The sequence below is a fragment of the Canis lupus genome, chromosome 16 (genome assembly GCF_003254725.2).
Source record: "Canis lupus dingo isolate Sandy chromosome 16, ASM325472v2, whole genome shotgun sequence".
NCBI classification, from domain to species: domain Eukaryota; kingdom Metazoa; phylum Chordata; class Mammalia; order Carnivora; family Canidae; genus Canis; species Canis lupus.
In genome coordinates, this window is record NC_064258.1 from 41,483,948 (window position 1) to 41,507,286 (window position 23,339).

Genomic DNA, 23,339 nt, shown 5'->3' on the forward strand with positions numbered 1-23,339 from the left:
TGTGGTCATTTTTATTCTTTGATGCATCAACATGATATATACTAGGCAATAATAATTGATTTTTAAATTAAGCATAATTTTTATAGGTTGCTACAAGATTACCACAATACTCTCAGAATGAATTTACTTCACATAAGGTGTGAATAAAGTTTTTGTTTCACACTTTCTTAGAAGTTACCCATGTTTCAGTAGACAGCATGGGGAGGGCTGAGGAATGTGATTCTTTTTGACAAAGCCACATTGTATGTCCAGCTAGTGCTTATATACCATTACACCTTTGAAAATACCCTGGGTTTACCAGCAATGTAATATAATACTGTTGTGCGCAGCAGAAAACAAAACAGGTAAGCTAATGTGTTTTCTTTTCAAGGTTGGCTAGAAGAGACTTAAAGTGTATAAATTATCATTCTTTGTGACTATTCTTTAGATTTCAGATGTACTTCTTAAAACTTCTACAGGTACTTAAAACAGATGCTGAGGAACTTGTCTCCAGAAGCTATTGGGATACACTGAGACGTAATACAAGCCAAGCACTCTTTTCAGACCTCGCAGAGGTATAATTAAACCTCAACCAGGACCCTGTACTATTTGCCATTTTGTTAAACTAGTCTTCATTTCATTTTAGAGTTATAATGATGAAACCAAAAATAATTTTATATTTTCCTTTTTCTGCAGTAAAGCAATAATTTCTATATGTAAATGATATATTTGAATATGTCACCTGTGTTGGCAGGGGCTGCAAGATCACCTATAAGAGTCTATGTTATATAATATAATAGTCTCAACTTGCTTGTTGTAGAAAATGTGACTTTCCAACTTAATTAAAAAGAGATATTGTTATTTTTAACTTAAGGATCACTTTAGGAAATTTGAGAATACTATTTTATAGTTTCACTGAATCTTTTAACCTTATAATTTTACATTGTTTCATGAAGTGTTGAAACTTCTAACTTAGTAAAAGACAACTAATGCTTTAGAGTTATGGTAGATTCAAACATTTAATTTCCTAATATTAGTTGTGTGTAGCTTACCAAGAGTGAGTAAGGGAGGTATGGTAGGAGCAGTCAATCAAGGAAGGGAGGATTACTTTAACTTGACATTGTTTTGGGTTGCCAGTGCATAGAAAATTAAAAACAGACTGACTGTTATTTATTATTATTTTGGAATTCCATAGGCATGCACCTTATTGCTGCACTCAGGTGGACTACTTCCACCACTCACTCATCATGCCACTGTTACTAGGGATTTGTCATTTTGTTTTGGGTTTATTTGTTGTTTTTTTTAGGGATTTGTCATTTTAAAAGATGGACTATATGTCTTCTACATTAAACATGATTTCATATATCCTATTAAGAATTTATTAGAAATGACTATCAGTCTTACCACAAAGAACTTTTCAGTAAATACGAAGATATATTTTTCATTCTTTGCATCTTTAAAGCTGGCTTCTCCTTTCGTTTTCTGAAGTTTGACTTTTAAAAATTATGCCTAAAAATATCTATAGAAGTAAACTGGAACCAGGTGTGACTTCTCTTATCTGTATGTAGTGTTTCTCCAATTGGCATCTCTAGACTGGCACAGGTACTTAGAAATGTTAATGTTGTCAGTTGTGCTCAATTTTTAAAATCCCAAAACAAATAAATAAAGCATTTTGCCCTTTCTCTAATTTACCCCTGATATGTCAATATGATGTAATTATGATCAGTAATTAACCTTTTAAAATCACCTTTTGGGTTTGAACCAGTTTCTTTAGGCATAAAGTGGTAATAGATGTTTCATGTAAGATATTTCAGAAGTACTTAATTCTATAATCATTTATGCAGGCACATACTAGTCAGTGCCTACAAATAAGAGCAAATAGGGACATTGGCCCTAGAGTCCTAGAAACAAACTGGGTCCTAGCTTCAAACTAACAGGCCTATCACTGCTCTCTCTCCCTCCTAGATTGTTCACCTTGGCCTCCAGCCTATCTGTAATCTAATTTAACTCTGCTCGAAATTCTCACAATTAGACACAATCCACTAATTCAATGTTGAATTTAATTCAAGTCTTGGGAGGTTTAGTATTAGAAGCCTAGTCAGTTCTTACATACACTCAAAGATTATAAGGTAGGCATAAGACCTTTCAAAGATGTTTATCATTCTGTCAGAGGTTGCTGGAGCTGGCTTTTATGGCTCCTAGAGTTAATTCTGTACATGTCTTCCAACTCAACATCCGTAATATCCTATTGGTACTTGAAAGTGGCTATGATAGAAGTATTAATACCATAGAAATTGGCAAACACTACAAATCAGGCTTTTGTTTTGTTTCCTAAAGAGCTAGTTTACTAGCATATCATGGGCTATAATCAATCCACACTATAATCATAAATTACAAAATTAATTAATGAATTGATTCAAACATCATGAAAGTAAATCTGATAGAAGAAAGAAGAAAACAAAACTTACATTGTATTCTAAAGTAAAATAATTATTTGGAGATTATCTCTTACTACCCTCCCACTTTAGAAAGGATAATTGAAAATTAACCGTAGTTGAGTTACAACTCATTGAAATTCCTTATAGGTTACTACTAATGCCACCATAACATTGAATTGCTTATAGTAGAAGTATTTCAGGATTCAAATTGATTCAGAAGGAAAGCTTAGAAATATATTTGATTTCCCTCCCCTTTGCCCTTAGATAGAGTTCAATAAAATTATTATCCCATTGTAATCAGTAAAAATAGGTTGAAAGATTATCTTAAAATCTGTAATATTTTTACATACTTTTTAATTCCATGTAAATGTATCTATTTTATTTTTGATGAAATCATTTGACAACAAAGATAAGGGCCTTTCATGTAAATGGCCCATGGGATTTTTTTGTGGATTTTTCTTGCTTTGTTATGAAAACACCTGAATTCATTTTATTTTAACAATGGACACAAGAATCAAAGGGATAAAGTCTCTATTTTTGTCCCAACTCCCCTGTGATTTAAGTTATATAACACTGTTAGGATACTAAGGACACTGGTATGGTTTTCAATGACTCCCAATAGTGCTCTGTTTCATTGAATGGGGAGAGAAAAGTTTTCACCATTTCCATTTTCTAATTTTTTTTTTCTAATGTCAAACTGTTACTTATGCCTCTGTGGGTCTGGATTATCTGGATAAGTGCAACCTAAGTCTAATAAGATTTTGATGATGAAAGACTGTAAACGAAGATCTGCTCTGCTCAGTAGGCATGAGAAAAGCTGAAAGAATGAGGTCATTATAGAAAACCTGTATAAAACAAAGCCATCTCATTTCACTGTGTTAGATTTTGAGGTAAAGGACATCACTGCACTAAAGGAAAACATTTCATAATTGTTACCTGAGTTCACTAATTTTGGGTGTTCCTGTGACCTCTTATTTGAAGGCATTTTTTGGTCAGATCTATATAACACATATGTAGTTTCAGTTAAAAAAGAAGTAATAGTGTGCCATGTAAAACTTTTTTCCACTAAGCTTCAACATTATTATCTTTTCTGTCTTGTCAAGTCCTTTTTCAACTGAAATATATTGATTTGGCAAAAATAATAATAATATTTGTTGAGCATGTACAATATGCCAGTTAGTGGTAAATGATTTAGATGTGTTACCAGATCCTCACAACAACACTTTAAGGTAGGTACTGTTGTTATTCTTGAGGGTAATAATATCCTCAGAGAGATTAACTTCCCCGAGGTCACTTCGTTAATAAGGAGAAAAGTCAGGATTCAAAGGCAGAATCCTTGACTGGCTTTGAGCTCATCATCTTAATATGCTCACCACACCAGTGTTTATTTGTGAAGTAAGCAACTTTTCTAAAACGCCATGGCCTCTCTTCTGATTTACCTTATCTCTCCCCCACATTCCACCCCTCCAGCTTCTAGATAGATACCCCAGTTCCTAATGTTGATTTCTGATTCAATGGAACCTCCAGAGCTCTTGTGCTCCATTAGGCATGCCTTCTCAAATATTTTCTTCCCAAACTTACTTAAGCTTGTTCCATGGATAATAATGGACTAGGCTTGATTATATACAATCACAAAAGACTGTTTATAGATCTCTCTTTTTTCCCAAAGGTCTTAATGCTTTATTCCAAAGCATCTTATATGCCAATATTAACATTTATATGCTTCATTTAAACTCATAGTCTAATTTTATCCTCAAAACCATGATCATAGATAGTTTTATGCCTATTTTACTGATAAGGAAACTAAAGATTATGAACTCAGGCATTCTGATTTTAAATCCTCTTCTTATAGCAGTCTGTCTCCTCAACCTAAAGCTATTGTGAAAGTAATAGTGTCTTTTGAGCACTACTCAAAATTATCCTAGTCTGTTGTCATATATAGAACACTGAAAGGTTGGCACCACTAATATTCCTCAATATCCATTATAAGCTTGTTTAGGAGGCATATTTAAAAGATAGTATGTGACACCTGGCTTCCAGGTTCTGTTACTTTCTCCCTGGCAATCAGATCTTTGAAGAAGTTATATATATTACAGGGGAGGAAGTATATACACACACACAAACACATTTATATATATGAAAAATACTTGGGACCTGTCAGCAAACTAAACTAAATAGAAATCTTTCAACCCAATTATAAGAAGGTTATATGCTAGAGATTACTTAGGAAAATCCAAGCTAAACAAAAATAAATAAGACTACACAATTTACTAAAGAGCTTCAACAATTTTAGATAATTTAAAGTAGAAGATACCCTACATGTTGGAGGTTTTAAGAGAGGCCTAAGTAATCAAAGAGGCAAAGGGACCACTTAAGAAAAACAAGGATTAAAAGAAGGCATGTAGGAGGGAAAAAGCCCAATCACAAGATGTCTTTATGATGCCAAATTAGTCATTAGAAGTTAATAATATTTGGTCTAGGGAGAAGGAAATACAGATCCAACAAATGTAATGAAGGACAGAATAGCTATCTTTATGAAAGATTGGGAAGAGAGCTATAAGAAATCAAAAGATTACCAAGAGTTAGTGTGAAATGGGTAAGATGAAGACTTTTTGTCAGAGATCATAGAACACAACTTACCCTCTGTAGAGAAATAAATACTTTTTACTTCTGTTTTCTGTGAAACAGAATACTGTCCAAGAAGTAACATTTCAGGTATGTACCTTTGAATGGACATTTACAGCTAATTTTTTAATACAGAAAATGCTAGTTATTATTAAGCCTCTTATTTTTCTTATATTTCCCAGGATAATGTATGGGGGAGAGTTATAATCATTTGAATTTTATGATTTTTGTACCTGAGTTTATAAGATAGATATGAGTTAATGACCAAGTGAGGAAGGAAGGAAAAAAGAGTAAGGAATGGAAGAGGAGGGAGGAAAAAGAAAGGAAAATCTATAAAACCACATTAAAGGAAAGAAGGACTACTTTCATAGGCCATTAAACTTTATAAGGACTAGAATTAAATGATTTTAAGAATACACTTGTTGGAACCTCTGGAAGTCCTCTGGAATTAATCTCTTATCCATTCAAAAAATAATGTAAGACTTTTAAGGAGTTTCTCAAAATACAGTATCTTCTGTTTATCATAAATATGGAATACAATAGAAAAGTATCATGCTCAAAGGAAACTATTTTGTGCAGCTTAAGACCATTCTTTTGTCAGCCCTGTATATTCCATACATCTGAAGAATTTGCCTCTTTTGAACATCCTTTAAAAAAATTGATTTTTTAGGTTGATTAGGAAAATCTGAACTAAATGACATAAATGAAGATAAAACATTTAGATGATTACTAAAAGATTTTAATTATTTTAGATAATTTAAAACACAGATATCCTTTTTTTTTTTTTTTTTTTTAATTCATGAGAGACACGGAGAGAGAGAGAGAGGCAGAGACACAGGCAGAGGGAGAAGCAGGCTCCATGCAGGGAGCCCGACGTGGGCCTCGATCCCTGGTCTCCAGGATCACACCCTGGGCTGAAGGCAGCGCTAAACCACTGAGCCACCCAGGGATCCCAAACACAGATATCCTATATACATACTTTGAGGTTGAAAATTGAAAATATAAAAAAATAAAAATAAATAAATAAAGAAAACTAATAATATAGTCCTATCTTTAAATTTTTTTGAGGATAAAGATAATATCAGTCATATTTCTATTTTCAAATATTGCACTTCATTTTAACTGCAATGGCATTTATTAGTGCAGCCTTAAGCTTTTCATTCTAATGTTAATACATTCATGTTCTTGGCATTTAAATGTTGATAAAATTCTTTGAGATATATTGGGTATCCCTATTCTGTTTGTTTATTTCAGCTAACCTTTAAATTGTGATTTTTTTTAAGCGTGCTGATGACATTACAAGTTTAGTAACAGATACTACACTGCTTGTACACTTTTTTGGAAAGAAAGGAAAAGCTGAGCTCAACTTTGAAGATTTTTATAGGTGAGCTTAATTTTGTATTTGTTTTGAAAAATGTTAAAATGCTAAAGTCAGTGGTCTTTAGGAATAATCTGATGCAGAAACACTCACCTGTTTGCTGATTTCATCTTTTTTTTTGTTTCATCTTCTTAACTGAAGATTTTCTAACAAGCATTTCCATCAGTACCTGTATACTAGTCACTATACTGATAAGTATAATGGGAGGTTACTGAATGATAAGAAATGCCTGGATATCTGGATTGGTCATTTCCTGATATTCCTAAGAAAGTATATTACCAACTCTGTCTCAGCAAGCCATAGTAATAAGCATGGATATAGTGTCTACTGTAGTAAATCCCAGGCACTACACAATAACTCTCTTAAGTCTCATTGCTACCCTGCAAAGTCTTTTTGTTATCCTCATTTTACAGATGAGGAAGCCAAAGCCCTGAGAGGCTGTCACTCTTCATTTATCTGTTGATAAATCATCTGTTGCCATCATCTTTCATTTATCTTATTCATTCTTTATGTTTTTGTCATAGATTTATGGATAACCTTCAGACAGAAGTTCTAGAAATAGAATTCCTTTCCTACTCTAATGGGATGAACACTATCAGTGAAGAAGATTTTGCTCATATTCTTTTACGATATACAAATGTGGAAAATACATCAGTATTTTTGGAAAATGTGCGTTACAGTATACCTGAAGAAAAGGTATCTAATTCCCTATATCTATTTTATTACATATATTATCTTATAATTGTGTACATCTATAGAATATATCATCCTTTCTTAGTTCTTTTTCTCCTCTGTGGATTATTAGATATTTTGGATATATTTCATTCTCTTTTCCTCAGTGTCCTAAGTTGTCTGGCTAAATTTTAAAAATTGATTAATGTAAAATTCTGGGTAGAGATTCATTAGATCTTAGATATGCTTAAAACCTTTAAGGTTATTAGCAGTTGTTTTATTCAAATTTTGAATATCGTTTTTGAAGAGAATTCTGCTGAGATATATGCTTTGACTACTACATAAACATCCCCTCATATAAAAGTTTATATTGACATCATTTCAGTCACACTTTATTTTGTAATATTCTTAATAAAAGGTCATTTGAAGATGGCCATTGATGAGTGAGTGATCTTATCAGCAAGTGAAGTGAAGTGAAGTTTTTCAAAGAGTTTGGATGGCATGAATGGTTAAGAACGTGGGACAACTGATTGTCTATTTGTTTAGCAGCAAATGTGTTGTCAGCAATTCTGAGCAGTTGCATTACCTAGTGGTATTTGAATGCATCACTGCAACTAAATAGAACTGGTGTTACAAGTACCCCTTCAAGCATGAGATGTTTTGGATATATTGCCTTCTATTTGTGTTTATAGAAGGGTCAAGTTAATCTATCCAAGAGAAACTTGCAAATAGTTTGACTTTGTTTAAAATGGATACACTGTGACAGTGCTAACAATTCTTCAGTTTCCTAAGGAATGAGAAGAAAAGACTTGATGCATTTGGCTGTTAGTTTACATAATCTCTTAGGGGACTTTTATCTGTTTTACATGATAAACTGAATTTTTCAATTCATAGACACTTCCCTAAAAATAAATATTAGAAGTTCTACTACTGCTAGGATATTATTTAGGGCCTTAATGAGTCGGCTTTCTTTTTCTTTTATCAAATGGCAACATAGAAATCTGTAACTCAAAAAGTTCAATTCCAGGGTGAAGAGTATATGGGAACTCTTTATACTATTTTTTAGTTGCAAAAATCTAACTTGCTGCTGGATTAGATTTCAGTGTAAAAGAAAAAGAGGAATCAAGAATTCCTAGGGTTTGGGCCTGAACCGCGTTGTCAAACAGTGGTGCCATTCATTGAGCTAATAAGTAAGACTGCAAGTTTGGGGTTAGGAAATCGTTTCATTTCGGACAATTTAAGTTGAGATTGCTATAAGGTATCTAAATGAAGAAACAACTTAGGCAGTTGGATATGTTATGGTGACTCTGAAATGTTAAGGTGCAATCTATTGCAGTCTTAACTAAGGACTATTTTTGGTAATCATTAGTGTATAGACTTGCAAACAGCTTAAACATGTTCCCTGGATTTCAGACTTTTACATTGTACTGTCTACTCAGATCTCCACTTGGGTATCTAGTAGATACCTCAAAACTCCTGATCATCCCCAAAATTTCATACACCATCTTTCCTGCCTCATTAATGAAATCTCCATTTCCCCTAGTTGTTCTAGCCAAAATTTTGGACTCCTTACTTTCACATTCCACATAGAATCCATCAACAGATCCTCTTGACACTGCCTCCATCAGAATTTGACCATTCTTGTCATCTCCACTGCTAAACTACCCTTGCCAGGATTCTCTCTTGCCTGAATTATTACAGTTGCCTCCTAAATCATCTCTTTTCTTCCTAGCTTTGCCTCCCTACAATTTGTTCTCCATTTAGCAATTAAGGAAATGACATATAACATGATTCAGATCTTTTTAACTTCCCATTATACTCAAAGTAAAAGTTAAAATCCTTACAGTGGCCTACAAAGCCCACACCAGCTGTTCCCTCATTTCCTCCTACCTCATTTCCTCCCATTCCCCGCCTTGCTTCCTCTGCTTCAGTTACACTGACAGCTTGATTGCTTTTCAACACCAGGCAGTCTTCTATCTCAGGGCTTTTGTATATGTCCTTTATCTGCCCAGAATGTTCTTCTCTTAGATATCCACATGGCTTCCTATGTTATTTCTCAATGAGGCCTACTCTTTCCAATCTAATGTATAAATAATCACCTATCATATAAATAATATATAATCTATTATATAAGTAATAATCTATTGTATAAGCTATAACCCCCTCCCTTCGTATTCCCTATTCTTTCTTCCCTTATCTTTTTATTCCATAGCATTATCATCATCTAACATACTATATTATAGTATGCAATATAATATAGGCTTAGTTTTTGTTTATTTTTCATTATTTATCTAGGTAAGCAACAAAACTTGTTTTTTATTATTATTATTTGTTGTCTGTCTCCCCGACTAGAATGTAGTACTGGTATTTCATCTTTTTTATTCATTCATATATCCTCAGTACCTAGAATGCCTATTGAATGAATTGATAGTATTTAAAGAAGTAGAACTTAAAGCTTTTCTGTTTTTGTGAATTTTACCAGCAGATATATTCATTCATGTGAAATGGCAGATATACAAGGTTATTTATTAGTGTTGTTTGTAATAGCAAAAGATTGGAAACTATCTAGATGTCTTTTAGTAAATCAGTAGTTAAATGAATTATGTTGTATCTATAGAATAGAAAAGGTATTCCCGAAAAAAGATGAAGAAGATTCTTTATATACTACTATAGAATGATCTCCAACACACAGCAAGTGAAAAAGAGCACAGTCTCAAACAATGTGTATAATATACTACCATTTGTTTAAAAAGATAGCCTATGCTAATTCTGGAAGGACCCACATAACTAGAGACAGTGGTTCCTCCAAGGAAAGGAACTGCATGGCTAAGGAAGGGTGGGAGGGAGGGAAATTTTGCATTGTACATGCTTTTGTCCCTTTTGAATTTTGAAAAGATGAGTATAGTGCCATATAAAATAACTTAATTGTAAATGCCCTCAGACCAGGTTAACTTATCTAGAAGAGAATGTAGGTAGAGACTATAGAAGAGAGAGGGTTGCTCATAATAACTATGTAATGTAAATACTAATAAGAAAGTAGTAAAATTCACTATTAAGTTTGAGGAAACTTGTTCAGAAAGATTTAAGTGACCTGTCTCAGGTCATTCAACCAGTAAATTTTCAAGTTTGAATTTTCTGTTTATTCCAAAATGGTCCATTTCCCTCAACCGTTTAAAGTTGTTTATATATTAAAAGTTATTATCTAGTTGTCAGTTAGATCAGTTACCTATTCAAATTATTCATAACATGCATTTTGTGTTGAGAACAAATGTAGTTCACTCTTGAGGCCCTTGTAAGTCCATATTTTCTGAATGGTTATTTTATTTGGCTGATAATGTTCTAATGATTTATTTGGATTTTTCAAGTTAATCTTTTTCTCATTCTAGTCTTTTGTTTATTTTGTTGTGGTAAACATCATGTAACGTAAACCATCTTAAATTGAGCAATTCAGTGGACACAGTGTGAATACCATCTTTATTTCCAAAGCATTTTCATTACATCTAAAGTAAACCCTATTCTTATTAAGCATTTTCCTCCAGCCTCTAGGATCTGTTGTCTGCTTTCTGATTCAGTGGATTTACTTATTCTATTTTATATAAATAGAATCATATAGTATGTAACCTTATATGTTTGGCTTCTTTCATTATATTATTGAGGTTCATGTATGTTGTAACTTGTATCAGTGCTTCATTCCTTGTTAAGGCCGAGTAATATTCTACTGTATGTATACTTTTGTTTATCCATTCACCTGTCCATGGATGAATATATAGATTTTTTAGTTCTAGCCATCCTAGTGGATGTGAAGTGGAATCTGTGTAATTACCATTAGCTCTATCTTAAATGGAATTCTTAATTTCTTCATATAGCTTTGAGTTAGAATATGGTTTCCTTTCTTTTTAGCCTTAATGACTCCCTTTAGCATTTCTTATAGGACAGATCTGCTAGTAATGAACTCCCTTGGCTGCTGTTTATTTGAGGATGTCTTACTTCGTTTTTGAAGGATAATTTTACCACATATTGTTTATCTGAGAATAATCATTTTTGAAGAAATACTTTGCCACTTATAGAATTCTTGATTTTCAGATTTTTTTCTTTTAGCACCTGAACTGTTCTACTCACTTTTGGCCTCATGGTTTCTGATGAAAAATCGGCTGTTAGTCTTACTGAGGATCTCTTATTTATGAAGAAGAACTTGTCTCCTGCTGCTTTCATGAATGCTATTGTCTTATGACAGTTTAAGTATATGTCTTGTTATGAGTCTTTTTCAATTTATTCTGCTTAAGGTTCATAAAGCTTCTTGAATGTGTAGACTTTATCTTTCATCAAATTTCAGAGAAATGTTTTCAATCATTATTTTTAAAAATATTCTCTCTGCTCTGTTCTCTCTTTTTCTCTCTTTTCCCATAATGTGTATTTTGGTATGCTTGATGGTATCTGCAGGTTCCTTAGGTTCTGTTACTTTTCTTCAATTTTTTTTTTCTTTCTGTTCCTCAAACTGAATGCTTTTAATTGTCCCATCTTCAAGTTCATGGATTCTTTATTCAGCTTGCTCAAACTTGCTGCTGAACATCTACTCAACTTTGCATTTCGGTTATAGTACCTTTCAGCTCCATAATTTTTATTTGGTTCTTTGTACAGTCTCCATCTATTGATATTCTCATTTTTTTTACAGATGGTTTTCCTGATTTCCTTTATTTCTTTATCCTTGGTTTCCTTTAGCTCTTTGAGTGTATCTAAGATGGTTGATTCAAAATCTTTGTCTATTTAGTCCAATGATTAAACTTCTTAGGGATGGTTTGTTGACTTTTTCCCCTGTCAATGGCCATATTTTCCTAATTCTTGTATGCATTGTAATTTTTTGCTTAGCATAACTTTTTCAAAGTTCAAATATCAGCACTTCATTGCCAAATAATACTTTATTATATAGATATACCACATTTCTTCTATTTGTCAGTTGATGAATTGTTTTTGAGTTGTTTCCAGTTTGACTATTCAAATTATGCTGCTATGAACATTTATATACAATTTTTTCATGTGGACATATGTTTTGAATTGTCAGAAAATTAGATATATACTTCAGAGGAAATAGCTGGGTCACATTGCATCCTTAATTTTTAACATTTTAAAGAACTACCAAGCTGCTTTCCAAAATAGCAATATTAATCCCAATAATAATGTATGAAATTTCGAATTTCTTCACCTTTTCTCCACAATAACACTTATTATTGCCTGTCTTTTTATTTTTAGTCATCTTAGTGGATGTGAAGTGGGACATTGTGGTTTTGATTTGCATTTCTCCAGTGAATAATGATGCTGGGCATCTATTCCTATGCTTTTTGGCCATTTGTACATTTTCTTTAGGGAAATATCTATTCAAGTCTTTTGCCCATGTCTTCATAGTTTGCAAATATTTTCTCCTGTGGGTTGTCTTTTTACTTTCCTTGATAGTACCCTTCAATATACAAAAGTGTTTTCTTTTGACAAAGTCTCATTTGTCTATTTTTAGTTTTGTTGCTCATACTTTGGATGTCATATTTAACACACCACTACCAAGTAAGAGATACAACATCCCTTCCACTTTGAAAATAAATAACATATTAATGTAAAAAAAAAAAAAAAGAGGGAAGAAACTGTTACCCAATTCCAAGATCATGAAATTTTTGTTTCTGGTTTTGTAGGATTTTTACAACTCTAGCTATTAAATTTAGGTCTTTGATCCATTTTCAGTTAAATTTTGTATATAGAATGAATTAAGAATTCAACTCCTTTCATTTACATGTGGATATACAGTGTTCCTAGCACTATTTGTTTAAAAAGGTGTTAAAAAGTAAGACATTGTTTCTCCAGTAAATGGCCTTGGCATTTTTACTGAAAATCAATCTTTTCATAGGTATTTGGGTTTATTTCTGAACTCTCAGTTCATGTCTTTCTGATGCTTTAACTTTTTCAGTTATCATCACTTTGTTTTTGTTAAAATGTAAGTTACTTCTTTTCACTTCACTTCTAACAATTAGGACACATTTCATTCAAATCCAGATGATGCATTACAAAAGTGATTCTGGTAGTGAAGGTGGAGAAGAAGAAGAAATGGCCATCCTCCCTCTCTCTGACCCACTTTCCCTCACTGCTGTTAGAATGGATTGCTTTAAATTATCTCCCTCAAGATGAATGCCCTGTTTTTCAGTTTACGATTCCATATTTCCAAACACAAAGAGTTTAAACCTATATAGAAGAATTACTATACAGTTTTGAATTTGAGTTGGCTTCTCAACATGAGAACACTATTTTGAAAAAATCTGAAGATTCAGATGGCAAACATTGTATTCTGTCATTCTGTGGTTTGCTTCTTAGTCTTATGTTCCTTACAAGTATTGGCATTTTTGTTTATACTTCACTTAAAAATTGCCGTGGCAGCTGGTCGCAGCATAAACTGACACGGAACCCAAACAGTGACCAGTTTCCCTAGCAACAAGCGCTCCGCATCAAGACAGACCCCTTCTGGCTCAGTCCCCCTAATTGATTCATACACTCTCCCTGGAAAATACGGCAGGTGGGATCAGGTCACAAAGCAGGATCCAGGGCTGGGGTGGCCATAAATGGATATAAGGAAAGACAAAGAGAAAATTGTGAAAAGAAATGACAGTGAGAATTCTCCTCACAAGTAAAAATTAGGGTTGCAAGTGAAGTGGAAATAATGTATACCAAAAATTAGTATTATTTTGATAATAAATTGGTAATGAATATTATTTCGATAATCATTTAATCAGTAGTTGGCTTATATTAGACTCTTCTGGTTCTTTCCCTGGCTTTCCAGTGCTACCTTGCTAGTTTTCCTTTCCCTTTTTCGACTATATTAAAGTGTTCAATTGTTAAGCCTCAGCTCTTGGCCCTCTGCTCTTTTTCTGTTTTCTTTCTCAATTTTGCTGAGAACACAGTAATTAAATGTAGGTCTTTATGTCCAAATTTGTATTATCTGAAATACATTGTGCTTGCTTCAAATAATGTTCCTGTTTATTTGAACTAGTAGCAGTAGCAATAATTGCAATTTATGTAAGTGACATTCTAGAATTCTTTCCACAGTTCCTCACTGAGCCCTGTGTGTAGTGCCCAGACCTGTGAGTGTACACTCATTGCACTTCCTCCTGCTGTCCTGACAGTGCTATCGTGGCAGAAATAAGTACACTGTTTTTGGCTTATTCAACATGTTGATTTTTGCATTGTCATGATTACAGATGTTGATTACCTAATACTAAGCTGTATTAAAGGAATACATGTAGAGGAGAAAGGTGTTTTAGGGATTGTTTTCCTCTTTTTTTTTTCTTAATCATATTTACTTACAGGGTTTAAAAAATTTAGGCCTGAAATACAGAATTATTTCTGAAACTTTTTTATTCATTTTTGTTGTATCATTTTTTGAAACCTGTGCTGATATGACAGTGGGGTTTTTTTATTTTAGTTTTTAAAGATTTTATTTATTTATTTATGAGAGACACAGGGAGGGAGAAGCAGGCTCCATGCAGGAAGCCCAATGCGGGACTCGATCCTGAGACTCCAGGATCGTGCCCTGAGCCGAAGGCAGATGCCTAACTGCTGAGCCACCCAGGCATCCCGATATGACAGTGTTTTAAAAATATTTTCACCTGTTATTGCTATTGGTCACAACCCTATGCAGTGGAAATATATCTGAGTGAATTTTACATTCTGCTTGGAGAAAGGTTTCAGAATCTACCCTGGAAATGTTTATTTACAAGATACATCGCAGATGCTTAATCTATTTATTTCTAGTAAGTATACTTATTATAATAAATTTGGCAAAACTAAATATATTTACATATATTCTCCCACTATAGGGTATCACATTTGATGAATTCAGATCATTTTTCCAGTTTTTGAACAACTTGGAAGACTTTGCAATAGCCTTGAATATGTATAATTTTGCAAGTCGTTCTATAGGACAAGGTAAGTAATCATCTTTCAAAACTTAAAAGCAAAAAATAATCCTATGTTGTTTCTAGGGACTTTGACAACAAATTAATGCAGTTTTCATATTAGCCATCAAGTTGCCTGAAAGTATGGTGTATACTTCGATGGGAAATCTATTTTCCCTAAGCAGAGTTTTGGGGAAATTTGCTAAGTTTTTCCATTGAGTCTATTACTGGCCTTCATTTCATTTTATGGGGAAGAACTAATGATGCTTATAAATATCCAAAGAGGAAGAAACCTCATAACCGCTGGTAACCTTGAGGGATGTATATCTATCTACAGAAGAGCCAACTGGCTTAAGTGTCTTGATAACTTATTCATCTTAATCTTTAAAGTGTCTATCGCGGATAGTAGGTGCTCATTAAACATCCACTGACTATAAATACATTATTAACCTAAGATATAGCTACTTATTGGCCCTTTTAATTCAAACCACAGAAATTTTCTGTTCCCTAAAAGATAGCATGATTAACGGAAGAGTCATGTGTTACATAAGGTCATGACCCCCGTTTGGAAAAACTTCTTTTATAACCTTTCAAGTAATTAACACATTATAAAAACATTATTAACTATTTACTTCTTTTCTGTAACATTTGTCTAGATGAATTTAAGCGCGCTGTCTATGTAGCTACTGGCCTCAAACTTTCACCACATTTAGTGAATACAGTCTTCAAGATTTTTGACGTTGACAAAGATGATCAATTAAGTTATAAAGAATTTATTGGAATTATGAAAGACAGACTCCATAGAGGATTCCGGGTAAACCTATAAATTTGAAGCCTATTGATATTCTTTTTAAAAACAAAAAAAGGAAAAAGCTCCATATGTTTCAAAAACAATTTCTATTAATTTTTAAGGATATAAACATGAAATGTTATATTTGACAAGAGAAAACATAAGATTGTACTTATTTTCAAAAACTTTGAGGTGTTAAAAGTTAATGCTTTTTAAAAATATAAATCAATTTGAATTTTAGTAACTTTTTTTCGTATGCAATTAACTTAATGTCTCCATCTCAGTTTGTGGGGAGAAATGTTGCCAAATATTTTTTGATTAATTCATTCAGCACACAGGCAGTTCAGACTTGGTACTAGATAATCAAATAGCACGATTTCCATTTTGCATGATGCAGAGTTCGACCAGCAATTTGAGGCTATTAAGTCACTACATCTTCAGTAACTTTAAATAGAAAACAAGGTTAAAAAAACTTTGTTGAACTGTTTTTTTTTCCTGTTTACATCTTATATTGAAAATTATTAATGATTTTTTTTCTCAGAAATGTGTTTTAAGTAATGAAATGTAGTATAGGTCAACAAAAGTTCATACATTTAACATATTTGTAGATGTGCCACAAGAAAAAGTTTTCTATTAACAGCTAGAATGTTCTCTTTGGTAAGAATACCCCAAAGTACTATACATCTAAAAAGATAAAAAGTTATATATACCAAAAAAAGAAAAAATCAAGAAATCTTAATATTTTTAAAGATTTTTCATGATTTTTGTAAATCCAAGCCCTGTTGGTCAAGATATTGTGTACTTAACTGCCACCTAGTGGTCAGTTGTTAACATTTGAGTCTGATAGCACAAATACCTGAAAGGATAAATATACATTGAAAATAACTTACTTTTCCTTAAAAACTTTAGAGCAGCAAGATGGAATTAAAATACAAACTATGCTATAAAACCTGTGACACTGTATTTCTCTCTCAAATGTTTAATGTTTTTATTTTTGCTTTACTTTTTATTGCATACCCCATATTTTTATTGCATGCCCTGTAACGTTTTAGTTACATTTGCATACTTTTAATCCTTTGTTCTACAGGGTTATAAAACAGTTCAGAAGTATCCCACTTTTAAATCCTGTCTAAAGAAGGAACTTCATAGCAGATAAGTATGTTAGTCTCTCTAAGTTCATTCAGTAACGAAGGATCATAATTTATTATTTTTTATTATGACATTTAGGAAAGAAACAGAATTATAACTATTTTTACTTTTAGGTCACTAATTCAGTTTACAAATTAATCTTCTAATGATTTCATTTTAGACCAGTAATTTAAGAATCAGTCACTCCAAAGCATTAGTTTGCTATTAGGCTGTGGTCCAAAAATGAACTAGAATGAATAATCATTTGACTGGAATTCTCTTGGAGGGTCTTGAATAAAAAATTTTCTGTTAAACCTACAATTTTGTATCTGAGAAGATACAATACAATGAATCCAAATAGGATTTTTATAATCTAGGACCATTAGCATCTAAGGAATATTAGTTACTGTTTTATAGGATCATGTCCAAACATCTGCTGTAATAATAGTAGGTAACTTTTTAGTTATTTAGGTTCCTGGCCCTATATGAGGTGTTCTACGTGTAGTGTCTCATTTAATCCTCACAGATGGATGTCCCATTTAAAACCAGGGAAAATAAAGATGTACTGAGTAATTTATCCAAGATAACTTGCTAGTAAATGGCTCACTAGGATTTGAGCCCCATTCTGTCTGATGGCAAAGCTATCTTATTTATTGTTCACTAAACTATCACCACAGAATGCAGTAGTTGAGGAAGATGCAGGAAATTCATTCAGTTTATGTCAGTCCAAAGAAATAATTCAAATTTGCTGCTCATCTCCAGAATGAGAGGTTTGCTTTTCCTTTTTTCTTGTGAAAGTCTATCGTAGCTACAAAATTTTGGTTGGATTGTAGGTTCTCCTTAAGGTAGATCTAAACAGTGAAGGTTTCGTTCATTTATACATGCTTGCAAATATGTGTATTCCCTGCTGTTTCTCCCGAGCTTGAAACATTTGTATTTGTCTATGGCAGTGTTTCCCAGAGTAGTTCCATAGGCTATCAATATGTATCATTCAAAAAACACAAAAAAGCTGCTTAGTCAAGTAAGTTTGAGAAATACCATAATAAGCATGGTTCGGTAAGTTTCTTCTACGTTAGAACTTATTAAATGTTAATATGCCACTATTTATTTGTCTAAGAGAAAACCCAAGTATCCACTATTTTGCAAAGCTTTCAGATCTAATGTTTTATGGAACACATTTGGGAAACTCATTTTGGGTCTAAAATGTTTAGCAGCAAGTAAGCTTATTTATCTATCTAAGGTGGTAACTGTTGAGTGAACAAAAGAAGTCAGATCTTCTTCCTCTATTTGAAAGAACTTCATCTGCATATAAGAACTTTCGCTAACATTAGAAAAAAGTAGGACCATACTATTTGTTCACTTAAGTAGTATTCTCAACCATGTAGTAGTACATAGAACCATAGACAAAAACAACATTTCTTTTAAACCTTTGTAATACCGAAGGTTAGACAAGTTACTAAACAAAATACTAAAATTTAAGTTTAAAGGAAATGTTTTGTTGTTTTGAATCCTGTATTTTCTGTTGAGTGTTTTTATGATGTGCCTTACTGTTTCACATTAATATCATAATACTAGTTAGTTAATGTCATCACCTCTTGATTTCATCCTAAATATTGCTTATAGGTAATACATATAATATTACATATATATACATATATGTATTTTTTTTAATTAGGTACTTATAAAGCAGAGTTTTAACGATTCTTATCTACACGACAATGGAAGAAGCACAAATTTCAGAGAGTGGAAGCAGGTCTGAGATCAGAACATGTGGAAATGAAGGAAAAGATGAAATGCTAATTATAATTTTTCTTGACCGAACTCTTAAACAAAAGACAGATAAAATGCATCTTCTCATTAACTTTACATGTTACATGTTATCAAGTTGAGCTTTTACCTTGATTTACTGAATTCTTTGTACTTTTTCATTCCCTTCAGAAGTATGTAGATACTTCCAATGACTATATAAGAATGTATTTTAAATATTTTTTTATTTATTAGAAATTGCCTCATTTTAAAATACAATGTGACTCCTGGAATCTAGATCATTTAAAAATTAACAGCAACAACATATTTTCTTTGGTTTTGAACTGTGAACTTATTTTCAGAAAATGAATATTCCTTGAGATTTATTTTAGGGCCTTTAGAATTGTTTATAAATCCCCATTATTACCAAGTTTTTAATTACATTAAGATAGTTTTGAAAAACAAATAGAAATTAAGCCACTATATAATACACTGTGATGGTTTACATTATACTTTTACTTATAAAAGTACTCATTATACATTGTGTGAATCATATAAAGTTTTTAAAAAGTTTTTGTTCATTTACCAAAATCATCAGAATGTTTGGTATTCTTTTATGTATGCAGTAAAGAAATTTAAAATGTAGATTCTTTTTTCTCAAAAAAAGTCACATCTTGATGGTAGAAGCAGTAGCATTTATGGCAGCCATCCCTGTCCTTGCAATTATGGTCTTGAACATGCTGCTGCTCCTCACTGCAGATGGCATATGTTCATAACACCAGTCAAAATAGTCTCTTGCAGCTTTGCAACTTCCTGCATATTGTTAGTCTGTGAGTACTATAAAATGCAAATATAAAATGGTTTAGAAGAGTGATGTATATATTTAATAGAATATTTTGTTTCTTGTAAAAGGACCACATGCAGAAGGGATGCCAGACAGCCAGTAATAATGAATAATTTAAGAATAATTCATTATTTCAAAACAATATGACTTAAAGAGAAACTTTCTAGTGAGAAACAAAATGAGACTTTCACATGGAGAAAATAATTTGATAGTACTTAATGGAAGTCTGTTCAATTAAAAAGTGTAATTTATAAAAGGATACTGTGCAAAAATAAGACTGAATTTAAGTTAATATATTTATATATTATATGTAGAAGATAAGTTCATTTATCTTCTTTTTTAAGATGTATTTAATGTAAATTGCACACACTCCAACTATTACCTTGCTTTTGCATATGAAAATAGGAAATACTTTGGTTTTATAAGTTATTAATGTGAAGTTGATAGTTCCACATCAGCCTATTTATAAAAATATTATTTCCAAGAAAAAGTTACTATTAGCATTAATGTATTTGTTAAACTTTTTAACATTCTTTATCTGGTATTATTTATTACATTGATATAGAATTATATGATTCATAGATTTGAAGATTCCATATGGTATAATAGTTTAATTTCACCTGCTTTGAAGGTTGATTCAATTGACTAACTACATGAAAATGCCAGTCCACTCATTTAACATGACCACGGCCTGTTTTATCTTGCACTGAATGTTCTCGATAGTAATTATTTGATATCCAGAAAAATTTTTTTAATGCAATTTACTTTTATCTTTGACTATAAGCTATATTATCTTGCCTACGTGGAGAAATTGCTATTGAGAACAGTTCTATAAATATAGATTTAAAAATGAATTCGTTCACTAAAATTCTTCATAATTCTGTCAGTCTCCCAAGGTATCCTACATATGCAGTCTTTATTGCTTTTCAGTGTAAATGAATTTTCCTTTACTTATAAGGCTGCAGCATAATACTAAAATGGGAATAAATAAAATATTCTGATTAAATGAAAAAAGTAGTAAATTACAGTCCCTCTGTATTATCACTGTTGAACTCTATCATCTATAAAATGGGAGGTAAAAACATCTCCCTGGATTTTTGTTTACATCAATTAAAAAACTGTTAATGCTCTGAAAATAGTAACAGACTAAATGTATGCTGTTATCCTCAGTATTTCCTTCTACAAATTATTCTTTGGAAACATGAAGCTATAGATAAATTTTAGTGTCATACTTTACAGAAAATCTACATCCTAAAAGGTTTTTGCTATTTCTCAGGATCATTTCATATTTAGAAATTCATTTAACTTAAGTCCCAATTTATTGTTTTTATTATAATATATAATTGTAAAATAACAAAGTGTTGTACATTCTTATATTATCTTAAAATAAATATACCTGCCCTTGAACTAAGAAACTTAATAGTACTTTGTTTTATGTATATCTGTGGACTACTGTCTTTCTGAAAAATGTCAGCTTTGAACTTTGAAAATTTTTGTTGATAACCAAACCGACATTGATTTTAGACCTTCTGGTATGGCAATACATGCCAATGAGATTAATCTCACCAGTATTTTAGTAGGTGTAAATAAATAAATCACAGAGCCATAAAGCTTCTCAAAGTGTATAATAGGAATTCATATATTGTAGAATTATAGTCATAGGTACTGGAAAGCTTCTCAGGAAGCTTCATGTGACTTAATGAAGTATCAATTTTGCTTTACAGAACTGAGTGTTTAAATGTCTTAAAGTGATTAAACCAACACTACTAATGTTGGTATGTGATAGACCTCATTTTACTAAGACAACTCCTATTCTTTTATAGCCATAAATTAACATTTAACATAGTGCTTTTACTTCCATAGGCTGTAAAAATATGAATTGTGTAATATTCGCTAAGTATTAAATAAAAATTCTAAGTGATAAGAAAACATTGTGTGTTTTTTTCTTTTAATTGGCAGCACTTTTATTTTTTTCATAGTTCATGAAATAACTTTGTCCTACAATCAATCACATCTTGTATTCTGTGAAATACTGTATGAGGAAAATCAATGCAAAGATATAATTCTCTATATCTTTATAATCAGTAGATCACAATCAGTATTTTTGGCACACTAAAAACTGAGGAATATACCTATAATTGTGACTACAGGCACATAAATATACAATGCTTAGAGGAAATAAAAACATTGTTATTAACGTTTTCTGGAAAAGATAAATTTTGTCCAGTATTATAAAGGAAGAGAAGGACAAACAATTATGGGAAGCAGGATGGAGAAAGTAAGTAGAGAATTGGAGAAGGGATCTGAATGAGGAAAGATTTTTTAAATTGAGATTGAACAGTTTTTAGAAAAATTTAAAGAAATGCATAGACAGTTCTTAAAAAAACAAATTTAAAGAAATACAAGTTAAATTATCAATGACAATATATCCCTTCTCATGTCAAACTGAAGAGATGGAATAGTTTGGAATGTACAGTGTTGGTTAACTATGTGTGGCAATTAACAGTGAGGCCATATGTTTGGGTGCAACATCTTTGGAGAGCAATATATAGAAATAGCCCAAAGTTTTCACCTAGAATTTTACTTCTGGGTTGTAATATCCCAATACATATGTTGATAAATTTGTGTGCCAACAAATATAACTATACAATGACATTCATGTGACTATGAAAAAGAATGAAGTCCATTTATGATATGAGATGATCTGCAAGGCACTTTTATAGGAGCACAGCAAAGTACAGAAGAATCTACAATATGCTGCGTCTATTCAAAACACACTTTCATTGCATAGAATTATATTTTAAGGTATCTTCATCAAAGTTCTATGTATATATTTCTAAAAGTCAAAAAGCTCTAGAGGGTTAAAATAAAAACCAGCATCTCTCTTCCCATCAGCCCTCATTTCTGCTCCTCTGAGGCTATGCCACTTTCCAATCTTGTAGCAGTTTCTCTTGGAATCTGCCTTCCTATTTCAGGATAATATATTATACAGATATTGATTGATTGATTGATTTAATTTTTTTAGATTACTAATCGTTGACTTCCTCCAAAGGAAGATAGGAATTTGACTGTCTTACACAATCCCCCTCCAAGACAGACATTTCCCCTTCCCCATCCTTTCAGCATAGTTAGAGCATAATTTTAGTGAAATCAATTATTACAGCATCATCAATTATTTCCTTTTTTACACATCTTACTTTCCCTAGAGGTATTTTTTATCTTTAATTTTTTGTATACTTCTCATTTACCTACCATCACTAATTCATCCCCAGACTCATCTCCAGAACTAAACATACATTGTTAATGCATTCCAACCCATCAGGTAAATATGTAAATTTTTACTCATGATTTTAGAGATGCCTCCTAGGGCTTTCGTTCCATCTACAATGGTTGTTTTCTAGTCCTGACGCAGAACTGTCATTCCAGGATCTCCCTTCTCTATCATTCTATTTCACCCTCTCCATATTCCTGGTCTTCCTCTTATCTTTTCATATTTTGAAGTGGAGCACCATCCTCCATTGTGTCCTGGGAAAGGCTGCATTAGAAATAAATGTTTGAGATCTATAGGCCTAAAAATGCTTTTATTCTAACACATGCTCAGGTAACAAGTTGTCCAGGGATAGGCATCGAGAATGGCACACCTCTTCACTAAGAACTTTGAAAGGATTGCCCTGTTGTCTTCCAGCTTACAATATTGTTCTCAAGATACATTTCATTCTGATTCCTGACCTGTTTGGTTTTCTTTTCTTTCTCTAAAAGTCAATAGAATCTTCTTTTTGTCACTACTGTTCTAAAATTTCACATTGATATA

General features: G+C 32.1%; 1 protein-coding gene across 3 annotated transcripts in view; it reads left to right on the forward strand.

Moving 5' to 3' along the window:
* The window catches only part of MICU3 (mitochondrial calcium uptake family member 3), a 95,535-nt gene extending 74,078 nt beyond the window's left edge, over positions 1 to 21,457 (forward strand). For all 3 annotated transcript variants that reach the window (XM_025471865.3, XM_025471930.3, XM_025472008.3), the window contains 7 exons: positions 459 to 554; positions 6,326 to 6,426; positions 6,945 to 7,116; positions 14,943 to 15,051; positions 15,677 to 15,834; positions 16,898 to 16,966; positions 18,614 to 21,457. In XM_025471865.3, the coding sequence (XP_025327650.1) occupies positions 459 to 554; positions 6,326 to 6,426; positions 6,945 to 7,116; positions 14,943 to 15,051; positions 15,677 to 15,834; positions 16,898 to 16,966 (705 nt within the window). In that variant the 3' untranslated portion in view covers positions 18,614 to 21,457. The remainder of the gene's footprint in view (positions 1 to 458; positions 555 to 6,325; positions 6,427 to 6,944; positions 7,117 to 14,942; positions 15,052 to 15,676; positions 15,835 to 16,897; positions 16,967 to 18,613) is intronic.
* The last annotated feature ends 1,882 nt before the right edge of the window (positions 21,458 to 23,339 follow it).